Source organism: Betta splendens, chromosome 2 (genome assembly GCF_900634795.4).
Source record: "Betta splendens chromosome 2, fBetSpl5.4, whole genome shotgun sequence".
In the NCBI taxonomy this organism is placed as follows: domain Eukaryota; kingdom Metazoa; phylum Chordata; class Actinopteri; order Anabantiformes; family Osphronemidae; genus Betta; species Betta splendens.
In genome coordinates, this window is record NC_040882.2 from 15,102,718 (window position 1) to 15,121,647 (window position 18,930).

Here is an 18,930-nt window from a genome sequence, read left to right on the forward strand (position 1 = left end):
TCAAAAAGCCCCAACTTGAGGATATCAGTTGGTCATCACTCGGAGGCTCGCTTCCTACTAAGCATCAGCGCCTGTGTCTTTTTCTGCTGCCGTCCTCTGCCTTGCTTCCTTCATCGATCTCTGTTTGCTCGGCGCGCCTCTATCTCCGATCTGTTTACCTGCCTCTCCGCCCCTATCGCTCCGCTCGTATCTGCCGGCATCGCCGTGCAGAGCTGGCTGTGAGCCGCCGCTCGCCCGCCTGACGCTGTTGGAGCAAACGGAGGAAGACCCGCTTCAGGAAGCAGCAGGTAGAGGCGTGTGGAGGCTGTGGCAGAGCCCCTGCACGCACTGGGCTCCGTGGAGTCATCCGCCATCATCGTTAGCTGTCCTGATAATTTGTAGTCGTCTTTCAAGCATCGTTTCCCCTGGGCCTTGTTACCGTAATTGCAAACAGAAAGAAGCGATGAAATGATAGACTCCAGCAGCTACTGCCGGCAGCTATGAAGTGTATATGACGATCATTTCAAGCGTCCAGTCAAAACAACACACGTCACATGATGCTGGTACACAAACCTGAGAAATCCCGGCGGTCGGGTTTGTTGTTTTACCAAAACTTTCCTAATAACATAATAGAATGAGTTTGAGGTCATCATAAGTGTGTGTGTGTGTTGCCCAAACATCACTTGCAATGTGGTTTGAATCACCAAATGTTGTCAACCTAAGAACAGGCAGCGTCCCCGTCTGCAGTGTAGCAGCGCGGCAGGGGCCGTTTAAGGAGACCCACATTTGCATTGTGTTGGGCGCCGTGGCCCGTGGATTTCTGACAGACTGAGAGGAAGCCGTCTAAAAATGCTTTGCCGCTGAACGTCTCCCAACTCATTAAGTTAAGCTGAGAGGAGTCTGGAAAGATTTAATTCTCAAACCGTGCGAGTTGTTCTCCCAACAAAATAAAGAAAAATAACTGAGGAAGTCAAACGCAGTTGACACGTTGGCAATAAATGTTTAAGCAGGAAATGCGTTCCTTATTAGATCAGTTCGAGCACTGGACAAAGTTAAAGAACAGGTGGCTAATTTCAAACCCTGCCTCGGTGACACGTCTGTAGCGTTGCCATGGAGATGTCTTTGGATCGTAATACGCTATGATGAATGTGCTAATGTGTTGCAGAGGTCGAAATGGTCTCCGAACCAATTCCATCAGGGTGCGTTTCGCAGCGCTCCAGTTCCGGTTCTGCCGCATTCCTGATCGGTGTTGAGTCAGCAGTCACCGGGCTCGCTGCAGGAAAAGGCATCACACCTTGATCATAACTTCAAATGTCAGAGGAAGTTTGGCCACAGGCAGCCGTGGATTTTCCGAGACGTACGCACGCTCGAGTTTGCAGAAAACCCACAAACTGGACCCAACTGTCACGCGTGTACGTCTGGGCAACTGTGTGCGTGGTAGAAGCCGTGCGTTTGCGTTGGCGTGCTACTCAGCATATTTTTAATTAGTCAAATTGGGCCAGGGTTTGGCCTCCAGCGAGGAACGCACTCTGTTGTTGTTGTTGTCTGTTACACAAGCGCACACTCTGCTTCTCGGAGGTGACTGCAGCGGCTCGCGTTTCCTTTGACCGTGGCCACTTAAGAGCTCGGAGTCAAAGCTACCTCTGACCTGAGGTCCCCCCCCCCACACACACACACACACACACACAGCCTATGTCGCCTTCTTGCCCGGTGCTATTCCTTTCCCTTTGTGTGGCTGCTGATGGCACATTAGGACGCTGTCTGGCGTCTAAAAGGCTGCCAGAACAAGAGCTCACGCTGACCCTCTTCACCCGTGGCGTACGTGGTTGTACTGTCGTGGCGCATTCAGCGTTTTGCCTTCACCAGATCCACAACAAACATAACAACATCTAATTAAGCCTGCCTCTGCTTTTTAAAACAATTTTGATTAAATAATCATTATCTGTCAATGTGGTGTACCTGCAGGGCAGCATTGACTCCAGCACACATTGCATTATGAGCAGCAGGTCTGTTTGGTTTTGCTAGCGACCGTGTGCAGGTGAGGAAATGCCCAGAGGCTCACGCAGACATGATGAAATGTCAACACTGTGACCTTTCCCTTCCCTCACTCCCTCTTCCCCTGCTCAGCGCCATCGCCAGGTATGTCAGCGTCCTCGCCATTCGCGCTCTCTCTCTCTACCTCGCTCCTCTCTCCATCTTTCACGACATTTACAATGTGTGCAAACCACTTAATGGATGAAATTGTGCTATAAACGAAAATACAGAAATATTTAAACACAATTGAGAAGCGTAAGAAATCCTGGTGTTCACTCAGTTTGTTATTTCACCCCATGCCTTTTCCTGTGGTGATAATCTGGCAACGATGGGGATCTTGTTTTTGTTCCGTATCTGGAGTGTTTATCAGATCTGTTCTAATCTTGTCTTCTCCTACATTTTCCTTGAAACTCTACTTCCTGCAGGCTCAGTAACTGTATTGGTGGTCATCTTAGTAAAGGTTATCAGCTTTACTGACTAATACTGTAAGTGACTTCTAACCTCTTTGACCAACAATCTCGCTACAGATCTGTCAAATAATGAACTGGAACTTTGATGCACAAACATGACACAGCATTTACTCTCTTACAGTGATGAGCTTGTCTTTGTTCCATACATGTATTTTTATTATTTATATCAAGTTCAGAGAACAATAGACTTTGGCAAAATGAAATAAGAACAAAAAGGAAACAACAGCAATGGTTAAAAGTCATAATTGTTAACGTAATTGGTTGTTTTATAGGCATCTGTGTGTGTGTCTGTGTGTTTTGTGCTGTGAGCTTCTTCAGTGTCTGTTTTGATCTGTTCTTCTGCCTTGGTATAATCAATATTTTCTGTTCCATGACTTTTTGTATAAAACAAAAAAAAATCACACATTTTTCTTGTTGTATTTGATCCTTAGATCATTCTCCAAAAACATTGAATAAAAGAAACACATGGTGCAACGAGTAACATCATTTTATATATACTAAATATGTATATATATATATATGTACTTTCAAGTTTTCTCTTTTTTTCTTTCTTTTTTTCTCTGTAGTTTTTAAAGTCTTTGTGGTCTGTGCCAGTTTTCCCACTGTACAGTGGGTTTGACAATGAAGAGCTTGTAACGTTGGTGGCTTCCATATTGGTCCTGCCATTGTTTTTTTTTTTTTTCGTTTTTGTTTTTTTTACCACTCACTTTCTGAAAACATTCACCGTCTGATCCTAAAGTGAAGTCACGTGGCACAAAGGAGTCAAGTCAAAAATAATGAATTAGAATTTTTGATTCCATTTCAAACGTTGCTGCTTTCTGCCCATGCTACATGGCTGGAGATAGTTGATGTATTCTGTTCTCGATGAAAAGCTCTTTAAATATCACTTTACACTTTGAACAGATATTAAAATAATTTCTACTTTAGTCTCTTTTTTTAGGTTTCTCTCTTTTACAGCATGTCCAGAAAGCTCCACATCTTTTCAAACATGAATGGAATCTGGGTTCCCCCTCACAAACATTCATAGACGTGTGCACACCAATGCGCGTGGAGGCACACCGTACAGATGTGGCTGAAAGTGTTGTCACCCTTATACCTCTGTGAAACGAGGCCCACTGAAAGTGGGTTCTGCTAACCTGTGCTTTTGGTCTGTCATGGAATAAAATAAGAAAAAGATTACTCTACAAAATCTTCTAAGTGTCTTTAAAGTAGTGATGAGTGAATTACAGTGATATTTTAAGCATACTGTTGTTTTTCATTAGTGGAGTTGTGTAGTTTGCATTCTCTAAATCATCCCATGTCAGTGTAGACTTTCTGGAGTCTTCACTGTCTCCTTTAGTTCACTTGTTGTGCTTTTATATAACTCTGTATAGATCTTAATCCTTACATTGGAAAGTGCCTTCATCTGACATTTATGTTACTACTTTTTATTGAAATGGGCAGTGTTAAAATAGTTAAGACCCAGTTATGTGCAGGATGTAAATGGTCGTATTATTACTAACATCTACAGTAAATGTGGCGTGTATGCTTTAATAGATGTGAAATAGAGCATAGTGAACGTCGGATGAAGGTTGTTTAGGTGGAACGAGCCCAACTCTTTTAGCCACATCTGTACACACACCACCCATCCCTGATCCATTAATGCATGCACACGTATGCATCCATCAACATTATTCATTCACTCCGTCCATTATCTGGCACCCAGTGTGATCTTGTCTTTCTGAAGTGCACATTTGTTTCATCCAACACTCCTGCCTCCTTTATTTTTGTAATCCATATCGACTCCATTGTAATCCCAATGTATTTCTTTAAATATTGTCTCCGCTCCACTTGTTCTTTCCATCCCGTATCGATTGATTGTGTCCACTGTGCCCAGCTCTGTATTTATGCTCCCATAATCTGCAGGCACAGCAAGCCAGAAATCGTTGTCCAGCCACAGAGGACACATAAAAGTCACATTCATTATGTTTTGGAAAAGAGTTTCAATGGTCGTCGGTGTTGGAGCCAAAGGAAAGCCAAAATCAAAAGAAACGGCGATGGGCGACGTTCTCCAAATCTTTTTACAACTGTGTTTTTGTCTGACGTTTTCTCCAGTACGACCGGTCGGGTTGTTTATTTTTTTTTATTCAGTGGAAACCTCCCCCGAGTGGCCGGGGCTGGGGACCTGGAGAGTTGGTACTATTAGTGTTTAGCTGTAATGAGATCCATGCTGAGCCGAGCCATTTCTCTCTGCTAGATAACCTTTGTTCCTTTTGCTCTATTGATGTTTTCCCCTTTTTGATCCATCTCTCTTTTACTTTATGTACCACTCATGTTGTGTCTCGGGCCCTTGCACCTGCCCCTCGCTCTACCTGGAGGTTTGTTTTTGTATGTCCATGCTTCCTTGTCTGCTTTGAGCTCAGTTCTGGGTATTTAAAGACCATTCTCAGGTTTATCTTGCTACTGCATTTCTTGACGCGTTTTTGTACCATTTTGTCACTGTCACTCCTCTGGTTAGCCACAGAGCTGTCTTTATACATTTACTTTCGCTTTGTGCTTCTCTTGACTTATTCTTTTGGCAAATCAAGTAGTGAGAAGTGAAAAGTCTTTTCTTTGAAGTCACAACTTCTTTCTCATCTCCAATCATTTTTTTACTTTCTACTCCATCAATTTCTCCTACATCTCCACCTCTTCACTTTTCCCAAATCAGGATTCTATTTAAACTGTTCCTTCACGCAACCCCTCCCTTTTTTTTTCTCCGCTTCACAAACTCTACACAACACTTTCCTCCAGTTCCTCCCCGGCCTTTCCATCCTTCTTTTTCTCCCTCCCTTTGTCTTTTATACTGCTTGTCTTCCCAGTGGTGATGCCGGCGTTAGAGTTGGAGTTGGTGGTGTTATACGCATGGATGTATCCACGCTGGAACTCGCAGCGCGCCCCGTAGCCCCCGCCGCTCTCGCCCTCGTCGCTGGCTGTTGAAGATGTGCTTGTCGTCGAGGCGCACTGCACCAGCATGCCGTGAAGCGACTGGCTGCGCCTTGTCCAGATCACACTCAGCCGCTTGGCGTAACTGACAGCGCCGTAGCGCTTGGCAACGGTGGCCGCGGCATCAGTAGCCAGTGCAACGGAGGAACCCATGTCTAGCGAGTGCCGCCGTTTGCTAACCGTCCCGCAGGCAGGACTTAGAGGGGATACAGGGCTTTGATAGGCCTGTGAGGAGTTCCATTTGTCCCTGCTGCGAGGAGTGATTCTCCAGTCCAGCAGCTCTGAGTCTCTCAGGGGTGCAGCCAGAGAGAAGCTGGCGCGATTGGTCAGTTCTCTCTCCAGACGAGGGCTTGGGCGGTCCCTGGAGCGCGCCTGCCGGGGCAGGGTGGACGGAGGGGACGGGGAGTAGTAAAGGGGAGTTCTGTCACTTTCAGCGGTGTACGGCGGCGCCTTCTCCAGCTTTCTTTGCCTCACCACCAAAGCCATCTCGCCCCCTCCTCCAGTTGTCGTAGAAACAACTCCCCCAGCTGAGAGAAACTGCTCCAGGCTGACCTTAGGCTTAGGCCTGGGCTTTGGAGGGAGTTTTGGAGGCACCGATGAAACGGCATCCGCTGCCTCCTTCTCCTTGTCCTTGTCTTTCTCATTGTCTCTGTCCCCTCTTTTCGAAGGCAACCCGTTGGGCAGAACCACCATCATCATGTCCCCAGAGCCATTGGACTGGTAGCCGCTGTTTCCCCCTTTATCGCTGCCCCCTACACCGCCACCCTGGCAGCACACCCCACCTCCTGCCTCTGTGTTGCCATTGTGACATATCATGTGGTCCCCGTGATTGCAAACGCGGTGGCGAACCATGAGCGCTACAGTAAAGACGAGCAGGGTGACCACAACAACGCCACCGACCAATATGGTCAAGGTGCCGCCCAGGAAGTGGGCTTGCAGAGAACGGCATGCTGGGTAAACATCCTTGGTGGAGAACGTGGTGCAGCCGAGGACTTTTGTTGCTGCGAGTGATGTGATGGTGTCGTCAAAGATGGCCAACACACACAGGTTATAGTCCACGCCAGAAACCAGGTTCTTCAACAGGAAACGGTCGCTGGTCGAAGGTAGAATCCTAAAAAAGGCACAGAACATCAAAATCAAGGTTTCGTTCAACAGACACCAACTGCGCGCAGGTCGATAGTGAAACACTGAGATTGTGCGTTCATTTAAATCTTGAATATTTAGTACTAGAGTTGAAGACCGGACAGGAAGCAGAGGAAAGGAGGCGTGAAAGGGCTAGAAACAGTGGATGCTGCAGTGAGGGGAGAGGCAAAATGAGGCTATTGATGGAGAGCGTGCCCAGGGAACATGAAAAGAGAACTCTGTCTGCTCATTGGCAGTGCAGGAGCGCGTGTTTGTATTTGTGCATGCTCCAGTCTTTGCGGGAAGCTCGCGTCGAGCCATTTTGTGGGGCCTCGCGTTGAGAGCGTAGGCCATTTTAGGTTTAACGGTCAGAGAGAGGCTGCGGTTACAGTAAAGCCCAGCCATTTTGTGCCTTTGATTAAAGGAAACGTGACGCATTGTCAAGTTGGGCTCTTTTTTTACCTTCCTCGAATGCTAATGTGCGTGTCTGTAATAAACGAGTGCTTGCGTGGGATAATAACGAGAGAAGTGCTTTGACTGTGTCCTCATTTTAAGTGTTGGAGCAGCTGATGAAACAAACGGCAGAGAGCTGAGCTGTGGAGGGACAAAACCTATGAAGGGGGGGGTCTTGATGAGAACAGAGGGGATCAGCTTTTACATTAAGGCCTGTGCCCAGTCGCGCGGTCGCCTTTGTCTCCTTCAGAACGAGCGCGATTCACGCCGGTGGCGAGACCTTGTGGAGTAAAGTGTGTGTGGGAGACCGCGGCGCAGCTCAAGTGCGCGTTGCCGGCGGGTACGACTTTGCCCTCTGCCATCCGGCCCTCTCCTGCGTTCTCTTGTGTGTGTGTGTGTGTGTGTGTGTGTGTGTGTGTGGGCAGGTGTGCGTTCGTGCATCTCGCCGCGTCGCCGCTCCTATGAAAATGCGGCCGGAGATTTTGATCTCTCCCCGGCTGCGTCGCCGCTCTTCAGCCCCGCCCCGTTCGCTCCCTCTTGACGCTACATCAAAGGGCTTGTTTGTGTGGTCTGTTGCTAACCATCGCCGCTCCCCTCAGACTTGAGCTGGATCCTATAAATGCCATCTTGTGTGAGTCAGACGCTGGGGGAGCCACTGCAGAGGACCCCTAACCTCATCCTGCTTATTATGCGTTCAGAATGAAGAGACTAAGGCAGGCAATTTAAAAATCTAAATTGGCTGTATTAGCTGCCGTCACATAAGCAGGTTTAACAAATTAAATCAGTCCGACTGACATAAATATATTTGTGCTGCAGAAAGGATGGATTTAGGAGTCTCAGTTAGCTGCAGGGCGTACTGATGTCGTTTGGATGATCTTAACACAGCTGATCAGGTGTTACTGATGTGTGGCAGCTTTAAAAGTAGGCAAAACTCACAGCCCCTAAACCAGCAACATATCAACGCGCAGGTGCAGTTCAGATACGATCACAGGGCTTCAAGCGGCAGCACAGCAAACTCTGCTGCGCCACCTTTTGTAAATTGCCCGGAGTGCCTGGAAAACCAAGAGCCGGCGGCTTCCAGGAGGATCTCTGCGTCGGTTAATAAGGAATCACAATGCGCTGTCTGAGTCTCAGATTCCCAGAGTAACGTGAATGGACACATGGGGCAGCCTCCTCAAAACCGGCCTCATCCAGCGGCCATTACGCAGGAATAGATTGCTTTTCGACATTGTCACAAATTAGCCAATTATCTCACTCTCATGCTGGAGGAACTGGGAGACCAGGTGTGTGTTACCATGGCAAAGGCTCATTATTGGACTCGCCAGTGTAGGACTCGGAGTGAAGGCATCTCTTCGTGCACTAGACACACATTAAATGCTCAGTTTTTGTGACCGGTCAAGTTCCGCGGCCTCGTTTTCCACATTAGTCGCCTCTCCTATGAAGACCAAGCGCCGGCGTGAAAATCCCCGCGGTCGGACCACGGCCTCCCTGAACAGGCACGAAGGCTAAGTGTGAGGGTTCCATGTTTGAAGGAGGAGGTTATGCTACTGTGAAATCTATTTGGGCGTCATCTCCCAGGAAATGCTGGAGTTCATTCAAACTCCTTAAACAGATTCATTAGTTTGCATGTCTTGTTGTGCAATAAATAAAATTGGTTGTATTATGGGCTCATCAAAGACCCGTAGAACCGCTCCCAGTTCATGCTGGACCTTTATGCACAGTCTGTATAATTACTGCAACCTGTAGATCACATGAGGCCGGCGGTTATTAATATTATTGATTGGCTGCTTTATTGGAGCCGGCGCTGGAAAACAAACTCGGCCGCCACAGTCTCCACACACGGTCTCTCGCCTCTCTCTCTGATTCCTGTGAATCCCGCTCTACTGTACTGCACCTCCGCATTATGATTTATGCTGCAACAAATGAATTTGTGCGTACATGAGCATTAACATAAAACAATTTAATGCTTTCCTTGCTGTCGACAAACTGGGACTCAGCAACTATTGAGCGATTGTGTGGCCATGAGTGTGTCTCACACACACACACACACACACACACACACACACACACACACACACACACACACACACACACACACACACACACACACACACCTTGAGCGGATCCTTGGGTTCTTCCTCTAATCCTGCCATTCAATAGCCTGTTCTTTATCCGCTCCATCCTCCTTCTCCAGCTCTTTTTCGATCATCTCTCGCCCTACGCGCCCTATTCTCTCTCCATCCATCTTTTATGACCAGATTCTCCCCCCGATCGGCCGCTCCCTCTTATCTCTCGATATTCTATGCCCTTTTCATTGCTTTGTAATCGCCCGTGCTGCGCTCCTCTTTACATAAACCTGCCGTGGTACCGTTGGATTTGCATTTTGGTTGATTAGCCTCCCTGCACATCTCCCCCCTCCGCGCTCTGCATTTCCTCAGCCAATCGGCTCTGCCTGCCGCAGATCCTTCGGCAGTTCCCACCGGACTCTACCTGACCTCCCAGCCTCTCCCTCTTTTGCAGTCACTGTACTACATCTCTATTAGCCACAGCGATATCAGTGTACCATAATTTAGCGTCCAAGGTCACTCCTCCTGTCGTCTCCCCCTCTCCACTCCTCTCAGTTTCCCTTTATCTGCTTCTGCTCTACCCACCACCTTATCCCACCCCCCCATTTGCCCTCATCCTCTGTCTCTTCCTCCCCCTGCTGCTGTATATCACTACTCTGCACCTCCATTTCACGGTCTCTCCCTTTTTATACAATTGTGAATCGCCTCTCTAGTTGTTTTTGCCACACTGGCAGCAACACAAATAGACTAATTCACTGAGAATATGCATGTCAGACACAGAGGTGTTCACAAACTGATACAGTACTTCTTCGATATGCTGATTTGACGCTGCACATGCACGCTGTCACAAACATCAGCTCTGCCTACAGTAAAACGCACACTGCACAATTTACAGTATGTTCACAAATACCAGTTAAATTCACATCGTGCCACTGGTTTGGTTGGTCTGTTGAACTGGCTTGCTACCTCTCACCCAACATTCACAGAACATGTGGGTCTGCCGCCGTGCTTCTAATTTTGGTGAATCCCTGTAAATCTCGCACACAAATGCAGAGAGAATGAAGAATAGAAAAAAAATCTTAGTTCACGCTGACAGAAATGAGGAATCATTAGTCCCAGAGTCACAGCAGTGGGACAAAGGACTGGTGGAGTCCCATCCCTGCTCTGCCTCTCGCTCTCTTGGTGCCTCCTTTTCTGTGATTTCCCTCTTCCTATCTGCGCCGTGGCCTGACACATGACAATATTTGGCAGAGAGCACGACTACGGGAGGAGATGACGAGCAACAACAAAGCAATAATCTCCTGTCTTAGCTGACATCGATGCTGACCTCGTTTCCTTTCTTCGCTCGCCCTTTCATTCATATTTAGTCTTTTTATTTATTTCTTGACTCGATGGACATCTCGCTCAATATAGTCTGATCACTTGTTCTATTTTCCTTGATCTGTCTTCCTGTCAGTCTGTTTCCCCCTCCGCTTGTCTGTTTGATCTTAATCCTTTCACTAGTGTCTCCCTCGTTTGGCCCGAGTGTTCTCTGCTGTCTGATTCACTTTTTTTCTCATTTCTGTTCCTTTATAACCGCCTCCCCATTCCCTCAGTACATACTTGTCTCTGGAGCTTTCTCTCTTACTCTTCAATTTAGTTGATATAAAAAGTATGAATCTGGCCCTGGCCCTCCGCGGCTCCCTCGCACACCCTGTCCGTTCCTCTGACCTTACAGTGTAATATAAGTTGACACGTATTGAGTGCTGACCCATTCTCATCCGCTTCCTTCATCAGTGTCTGATGGGAGTTGACACATGTATTGACACAGTAGTTTAACGCTTAATTACGCCTTCCCCTCGGGTACTTGTCCTTTTTCCTCGGCTTTCTTTTGTCCTACTGCACCAGGTCCTTGCTCATTGTCATGTGTCGTCTCTGTCCATCTCCCTCCGTCCTTATGTTTCCTAGCAAATGCCCCTATCTTGGTTCATGTACGATTTCTTGCATTGGACCTTGGTGTCAACACCCCATTCATTGCACTGTATAATCAAAACTCATTTTTCTGTAGTAGTTCATATAATGCATCACCATTTGAAGTACTTTTTAGGATCCGTGCAGTGTCAAATATTTGACAAAGCTGAATAATTTGCAGAGTGCTAGTGCCATATACCTAATTTCTTCGTCTATTCTTTTAATCCTTTCATTTCCCTCTCCTTTTGTGGCTAATTGCCCGTGCTCTAATCTGTCTATTTCCCAGCATGCTCCTTTCCTGTGGCTGTCAAACTCTTGACCTGTCCTTTTTAACTACGGCCCCCGTTTCTGAGACTCCACTCTTCGTTATTCTCACTGTTTCTAATACTCTGCATGATCTCCTCCCCAGCGTTCTGGTCTTTCTGTCCCTGTGATCATTTCTGGTCCCATTAAATATCTGTGCGAAACATGGCACTTTTAGCGCCCAGCAGGAAGGTTGATCCTGTTGTGACTGCAGTGAAATTGTAGAAGTTGTCAAAGCCCTTTACTCTGGCGCCTGCACATTTAGGAGACTTCAAAACCCGATGAGAAACTTTTCAGCTTTAACACATGCGAGCGTCATGCAAACGCTCCTGCTGACAAACCGTATGTAGCAATGAATTGTGAAGAATTTAAATTTCTAGGCTGTATTTAAAAAAAAAACAACTGCATCTGCAGCGCGCCACAAGATAACTAAAAAGCAGAGGCACAATAGAAAACAGTTTTATAGACAGTCGCCTGCTGCTTTGTGCTGAGGTCGTAGTGGGTGGTGGAGTGCCACTGCGGTTACTTATGTTACGAGGCTGATTTATAATTGATTTATAATTGAGTTAATTTGAATATGGGGACAAAACATTAGAAGCATCTTTTAAAGTACTTCTCCCCAGTACGACTCCACCTCCCACTATGACCCTGGTAATATTCTGATATAATCATTACCTTTTTTTTTTTTCAGAAACTATGATTGCGATCTGTAAAGTCTGGGTTCAGGCCAGAGCTGTTGTGTTTGGTTGAGTCAGGTTGTACAGGTTTACCTAATTAAGTGGCCTCCGTGTGTAATTCATAGGCTGAACTTCTGAGTGGTGGTAGCTGCTGTTTGCTACATCACTGCTACAGATGATAACTGAAGTCTGTGGCTGTTCCTTGTACTGATGTTTGCCTTGCATATAGAGTGGACATTATATACTTTAGAGTGTTTTCTCAGCAGTTGCAGGGAAAGCCTCCACAGCGTATGTTTTCCTTAGACCACTGCTGTGTATGAGGACCTAATCATCTCATGGCTCCGTCCATGACCCTGAAAAGGAGATTTCAGACATTCTGACTGAAAAGACGGCCACATTTCTAGCAGATGGTTGTACAGAGGTCATTTTCTAAACGCTGCCTCATTAACATGGAGGGACGTTCTTTCTCCTGTTCTCTGCCCTTCAGGTAGGCTGCACCCGGGTGCAGGCTGGAACGACATGTCCATCTTGAAATTGCTCAAATTAAACCAGCAACCTTAGGAAATCCTTGAATAGTATATATCTGGGAGAACACCTGAAAACCACCTCGCATCCAATAGAAGTTATTTTCCTGTAGCGAAACCTGAGCGAGGCACTGTGACTTCCTGGCGAAGCCGCAGGTCAGACGAGGGCGTCATGGGAGCTCAGGCTGACAGGGCGATCCCACCCGGCGGTCCCACCTGGCACTGTCACTGAGAGGCATCAAAACCCGGACAGGCCACGCCAAAAGGAAGCTCCGCTCGTCTAGCATGGGACTGACCTTTTAGAGGTAATTAAAGCTGCCAGCCACGCGTGCGTTCCGCTGGTATGTCTTAAACGCCTCGCACACTGCACCAGTGTACCTGCGCCTCGCTTTCGTCTGCTTTTCCTCTATCTCTCTTTAGTCCTTGCTCCCAAATCCTGTGTGTTCCCTGTCTGTCTCCCCTTTGTCAGCTCAGTTGAGCTTATAGCGTTCCTCCACCTGCCAACACAAACATACAGCAACTGCAAAATACAAACGCAAATCCTTAATGCAACGCAGACAATCTTGCTCCTCCATTTGTTTCCAGGCATCCGTGAGCCAAAGCCCGTTTGGCTGCCTCTTCCTCCTCACACCTCCTGCCTGGTTTTTAGGGCATTTTTAAATGCTGGCCCTTCCACTGCCTGGACTCTGAGGACAAGCCTCAGTCAGATTTACGGATGTCGTCTATAAAACCTTTGCTGCTTTTTTCCCCATTTTGTGTTTATATCTCAGATCTCTATATTCTCTATCTCTCCTTTGAGGCCTCTGCCCCCTGCTTGGTTTTGTTGGTGTGATTTGTTTAGAGTTTAGTCAAACGTGACGTCCCTTACTTTTCTCCACAGAATTGCACCCTTTTGCCGTGGCTCAGTCTGTCCCGGCTTCTGCTACCGATGCATTACAGTGCAGCAACCCTGCAAAGTGATGCTCCGGGTTCAGTTTGGCTTCTGTACTGTAGGTGAATGGCCTCCTATTTCTCCCTATGACTGTCAACATTACGTAGCACGCTACCGCTCTCATTAGAATATTTCCGTAGAGGAATTAATGCGGCTGATCAGCAAGGGAGCAGAGATCTCATTCAGTTCATTCAATCCAATCATTTAATTAGTTCTCTACGTGTAATTGCCACAACTGCATCATGGGACTGAGCAGAGTCTGCACTCTTTAGTTTTGATGTAGCATTTCAATGAGACAACTTCCTCTAGCTGTGGATGGCTCTACAGCAGGCCTCCTCACTCTCTGGTGGCATTATTCCTTTTTTAAGGCAGCTTCCCATCTCTGTTATCCCAAACTTCAAAGGACTTCTTCCTTTCCTCCTTTCGCTTCCATCACATTGGTCCTCCTAACTTCCTCCTTTTTTATATTAATATACCCGTGTATTTTTGTTATGTTTGCTAAAAACTCTCTCAATCTATTTCGGTGGATTTAAAAACCTCCTCGCTCCTTTGCCGCCATGGAGATTTCAATAGAGCCCATCTCCTATCTACGTTCCTCTCCTCCTGAAGTCTCTGAGGCCTCATTCATGTTTTAAAATTCACCCTTTCTTCCCTTCTGGCTTTCAACTCCATCACTCAAGCTATTATGTTCTCCTCCCCATCCACCGTATTATCATTCACCTTTGGCTGCCTTCCTCACTATACCTCAGTGCTTCTGATAATAACAACACATGGGGTAAATCTCAGTTCATTTCACATTTCACTCATTTGCATTTCACTTGTCTTGTGTTTTAGTCCCTCCCACTGACAGCTTGGCTGCAGAAGAAACGAGAATTCCTCTTTTTTTCAAATAACAAGACTCCTTTTTCTCTGAACTGCCATCTGAAGCAGTGTCTGTTTCAGATGGCAACTCAGCTGGATGAGCTGTCAGTCAGAGTTTAGAGGTTTTTGATGACTTTTGATGGTTGAAGTATGACTGTCGCATTGTGTGTGTCACACAAGAGTCAGTGCAGGTATAGTAGCCTTTTTAAGTATAAGATAGATTCTTAATATTTTGGAACCTGTTTATAGAATCAGTATGTCTTTAAAGCTTTATTAGCCCAAATATCAAAATATTTGGCCATTATCATTATATATATATATATCTCTATCAAGGACCCATATTTTTAGCCTTATGTATTTGCTAATGAGACCATGGTGAGTGACCTTGGATAGAGAAATATAGGTGCATCATTAAAAGTACAAATGTACTTGATATTCCATCAAGACCCTGAAAGTTTTCCATGCCTTCAAATAAATGTTCCACCATGTTCTATGTACCAAGGAACACTATCACAATTTCTCCAAGTCTTCCTCCCTGTTTGGTATCACTAAACTTTCTCCTGTTCCATTCTCATTGACCGGACTATCCACCTGTGGGGTTTTCATGTCATACAGACTTGATTGATAAATTATTAACCACCCTTGCTCTCCTAACACTTCATCTTCAAATTCAAACTTCCCTTGAGCCATCCACCCACGTACCCGTTGAACAGATGCACTGCTCAAGTCAAGTGTCATGGCTGTAATGAATGAATATTTCAGCGCTCTTTGCATGAAAACCACCTTTTCAGTGTAAAAGACTCTGACAGTCAAAGTTGCTGATGCAAAATCTTGACAAATGCTTATAAATGCTTGATGGCCCCCACTGAGTTCAGACAATGTGTTACAAAGCAAAAGCTGTTGAACTGACCTGTAGATGAGCGTCTCGTCAGCAGTGCAGTTGTACTGTATCTGATACATCCAGACAACGTACGATGCAGACAAAGGTCCCAAATCCCATCTGACCTGAGCCGAAGTTGCCGTAACTCCTTGTACTCCAACCATCCTCGCTTCGCTGTCGTCCACCTCGTCGTCCTCCACGCTCACTCCCTCAGCCCCCTCTCCTTCGGAAGCCCTCTCACTGTCCCCTATATCATCCTCCCCTCCAACTTTCTTGCCGTCCTCCGCGTCGCCTCCAGGTCCTATGCTGTTGTTAATCCCTCCGGTTTTCCCTGTGCTGATATCTGAGGAGCCCGGATCAGTCCGTAAAATCCCATTGGTCACGTTCCTGTTGTTCTTGGTGTTGACGTTGTTATGCCCTGTGCTTCCACCCGATCCACCCCGATGAGGCAGCGGGATTATTTTCAGGTCGACTGTGGCGGTAGCTTCTCCCGCTGCGTTTATTGCAATACACGTGTACTCCCCATCATCTCTGGCCACTGTTACTAAGATATCCAAGGTCCCATTGCTGAAGGAGCTGGTTCTGGATGTGTTGGCAATGATGCGGTCATCTGGCGAAACCCAGTGGACTACCGGCTCCGGGTCACCGATGGCGCGGCACTTGAGCGTGGCTCGCTGGCCCTCCAGCACCCACAGCTTGTGAGTGTGACGGGTGATGAGGGGTGGCTCACAGGTAAACTCCTCCTCTGGGATTGACCAGAAATATCTGCAAGGCACAGGTACGGAAGAAGTTGGTGTGCGTGAGAGGGAAATCAAAAATCAGCAGAACTGCCTAAGCTTAGGAATTTGTCTATCCCTCTGGGGTGGCCTTGGCACGGAAACATAATGCATTAACCTAAAGCTCTATGTGCTCCTGTCTGTCAATCCAGGGATAAAGTTTATACAGCTCAATAGCACGACAAGCAACTCTACAGAAAACGGGACTTATGCAAAGAGTAATTGATGGTGACAGATTACAACAACAGATGCCAATTTCCCTCGCCTGCCCTTTTGTTTCCACTGCGCACGTTTGACAGATGCAGGGTAAGACCACGACAATATGGCAGCGACAGGCAGGAGACAGGGACTGGCATTTTAGTTATCTGGTAGTAGGAACAGTCAAAGTTTGACTAGTTGGCGGTCGGTACCTTCCGGCCAGGTGAGACGGCGTGGCACACGTCTCCATGTCGTCTCCACGGATCAGCCGCCGTAACCACAGTAGTTCGCAGTTGCAGTGCAGTGGGTTCCCCCCAAAGTTGAGACTGATGACGGCGTTGTAGGGAGTGGGACTTATCGCACCTGTTTGAGACCTGAAGGGGTAAGGAGACCACAAGCTCCGTTACATGTAAGTCGCCTAAAGGGTGGCTTTATACTGTCTGTTTTAGATTCTTACAGTGTGTATTAATGTGCATTACTGGCTATGCATGTAAATTTGGTAATCTCCATAATATGAAGTCATATCATAGGAAAACTTGAATGGAAGATGGTTCAGAACAAAAGGAGCTACAGTCAACCACCTGTTCCCCATATAATCTAATCACCAGTCAAAGGACTTGAGTTAATGGGGACAACCCTGAACAGTGTGGGTAAATCAGACCGTACCTTTCGTGAATGCTCCTACATTCTTCAATCAGATATTCTTTGTTTTTGAAGTTGCATAATATTTTATAGTGCATAATAACAGCAGCGGGGAACCAGTGAAAATGGAGACAGCTGGAAACGCAATTAAAAGTCTGAAAGAAAGAGGCAGTCACACATTGCTGCAATTATTCTCTGAGCCGGACTGAAAACAATAAGGAATTGAAATCTAAAGTGACTTCAGCTAAAGAAAAGCAAACTTGAAAAGTGAATAATGAAAGTAGTCTGCGTTGCGTTTGAATGTGCTGTCTATGGTAAAGAGTTGACGGTGACCTCCATTTTTAAATTGGTATTGACAACATGGAGGCCTAATTTGGGAAACAGGTCAATTGCTAATTATTAGCGCTATTTGTGGCCTCCGGTTTATTATTATTGTCAACCATTCTGCCTGTGGAGCGGAAGTTCAGCCATGTCACTGCTCGGCTCTAACCGGACTCTGAGGTAGAGCTTAGTTGGCACTTGCACAATGAGTGCGATTTTTCTTTCTTTACTACCTCATTACCTGCCTTCACCTGTTCCAAAGGTGAAAATTCATGTCAAAACATGGTCGCTACAGACGGAACACAAATCCTGAACAAGACTTTCTGCCTCGTGCTCCAGTCAGTGGAGCACTGGAGTGCATACGTAGGTTGCATTCAGTTACAGTTAATGAGTAAATGAAAGGAAATGTTGTGACTAAACATGCTCCAGAATGTCTGTAACCTGCAGAACAAATCCACTGGAGCACTTAAAGACGTCAAAGATGAAGCGAAGGAGCTACCTGGCAAAGAGTGGATCGGGAGGCAGGGTCCGCAGCCTGTTGGAGGTCATGTCCAGTCTTGCAAGCTTATAAAGCTCCCCAAAGACTCCTTCTGCAATGTGGTCGATGAGGTTATGGTCCAGGTTTAAAGTGTGCAGGCTGGCCATGTTCTGAATGGACTCCCATGGCACCCTGTAGCAATGTAACAGACATATATCAACATTAATTTTAGATCAGTACATGTCTATTAGGACCTTTTCTTGTTGATGCATTCTTTGTATAGGAGGCTAACGCGGTCAAAGGGGAGGTGTACAGCCAGCTCGTCCAGAGGTTTACTGGTATCGTGCATCGTGGGCTACTCTGCAGAACAGACGAATAAGCTAAGACTAATTAACAATGACGGTAATGACAGACAACAACAGCAGATGCTCATTTTCTTCCTCAATCCTTCCTTTCTCTGGGTTTTACCAGTCCCATCTGTGACCCATTTTTGGAGTCGCTTCGCATTCCTTTCGTGCAAACATTCACTCAAGAATGGTTTTAGACGAATTAGTGTGTCAAAACTGATGAGCTAACACCAGTAAAATAGGATAAACATTAGGCAACGCATTTATTTGTTCCAGTTACACTCACTTCAGCGACTGCCCTTTTCAATACATCACACAATTATCTGCCCAATATTATGATTGCAGAATAATTTTCCTTTCGCCACCTGAAAAGTGCAGCAGCGGTACTAGGAGCAGATTTGAAGCTTGTTTCATATCGTAAAATTATATTTAATAATCCTGTAGATGGAGTCACTTCAGTGAGAGGAAGCATTGACGTTGAGCTAAATTTCTGACGGCAAAATCAAAGAGCAGATGGTCATTATCCTTGTCTGTTGAGTAGAGTATCTCTGGATAATTGGGACCGTGTGTAGCAGGCACAATGATTTATTAAATCATTTCTGTGCTGTAGATTACACACAGACGGGCGACTAAAGGTGTTGGTAGTTTGCACTTTATCTGTTTAGGAGTAAGGGGGGTTGCATCAAGGCAACGCACAACGTTGACCAATAATCAGGTCACTGCAGCTATTTATATATGCAACCGATAAAGTAACTTCACACCAGTGTCCCAGAAAGTTAACCCTCATGACCCTGGTTCAAATTTGTGTGGTCATTTTATATTGAAATCGACGTTGAACACGTGAAAGCTGCACGTGATGTCAGGTTTCCATTTCATAATCCGTCGACATCACGGTGCTCGTGGCCATTCCCTGCCACTGACGATGCATCGCCTGTTCTCAGCCGTCCTAAGCTT

General features: G+C 46.3%; 2 protein-coding genes across 4 annotated transcripts in view; one reads left to right on the plus strand and one right to left on the minus strand.

The window, feature by feature from the left end:
* The window catches only part of LOC114842774 (pyruvate carboxylase, mitochondrial-like), a 189,206-nt gene that overhangs the window by 101,791 nt on the left and 68,485 nt on the right, over positions 1-18,930 (plus strand). The gene's annotated exons all lie outside the window — the stretch shown is intronic.
* LOC114842793 (leucine-rich repeat and fibronectin type-III domain-containing protein 4) overlaps positions 3,114-18,930 on the minus strand; it is a 33,308-nt gene continuing 17,491 nt past the window's right edge. The window contains exons 5-8 of the mRNA XM_041068268.2: positions 17,651-17,821; positions 16,401-16,562; positions 15,245-15,979; positions 3,114-6,558 (exon numbers count right to left, since the gene is read on the minus strand). Coding sequence (XP_040924202.1) covers positions 5,235-6,558; positions 15,245-15,979; positions 16,401-16,562; positions 17,651-17,821 — 2,392 coding nt within the window. The 3' untranslated portion in view covers positions 3,114-5,234. The remainder of the gene's footprint in view (positions 6,559-15,244; positions 15,980-16,400; positions 16,563-17,650; positions 17,822-18,930) is intronic.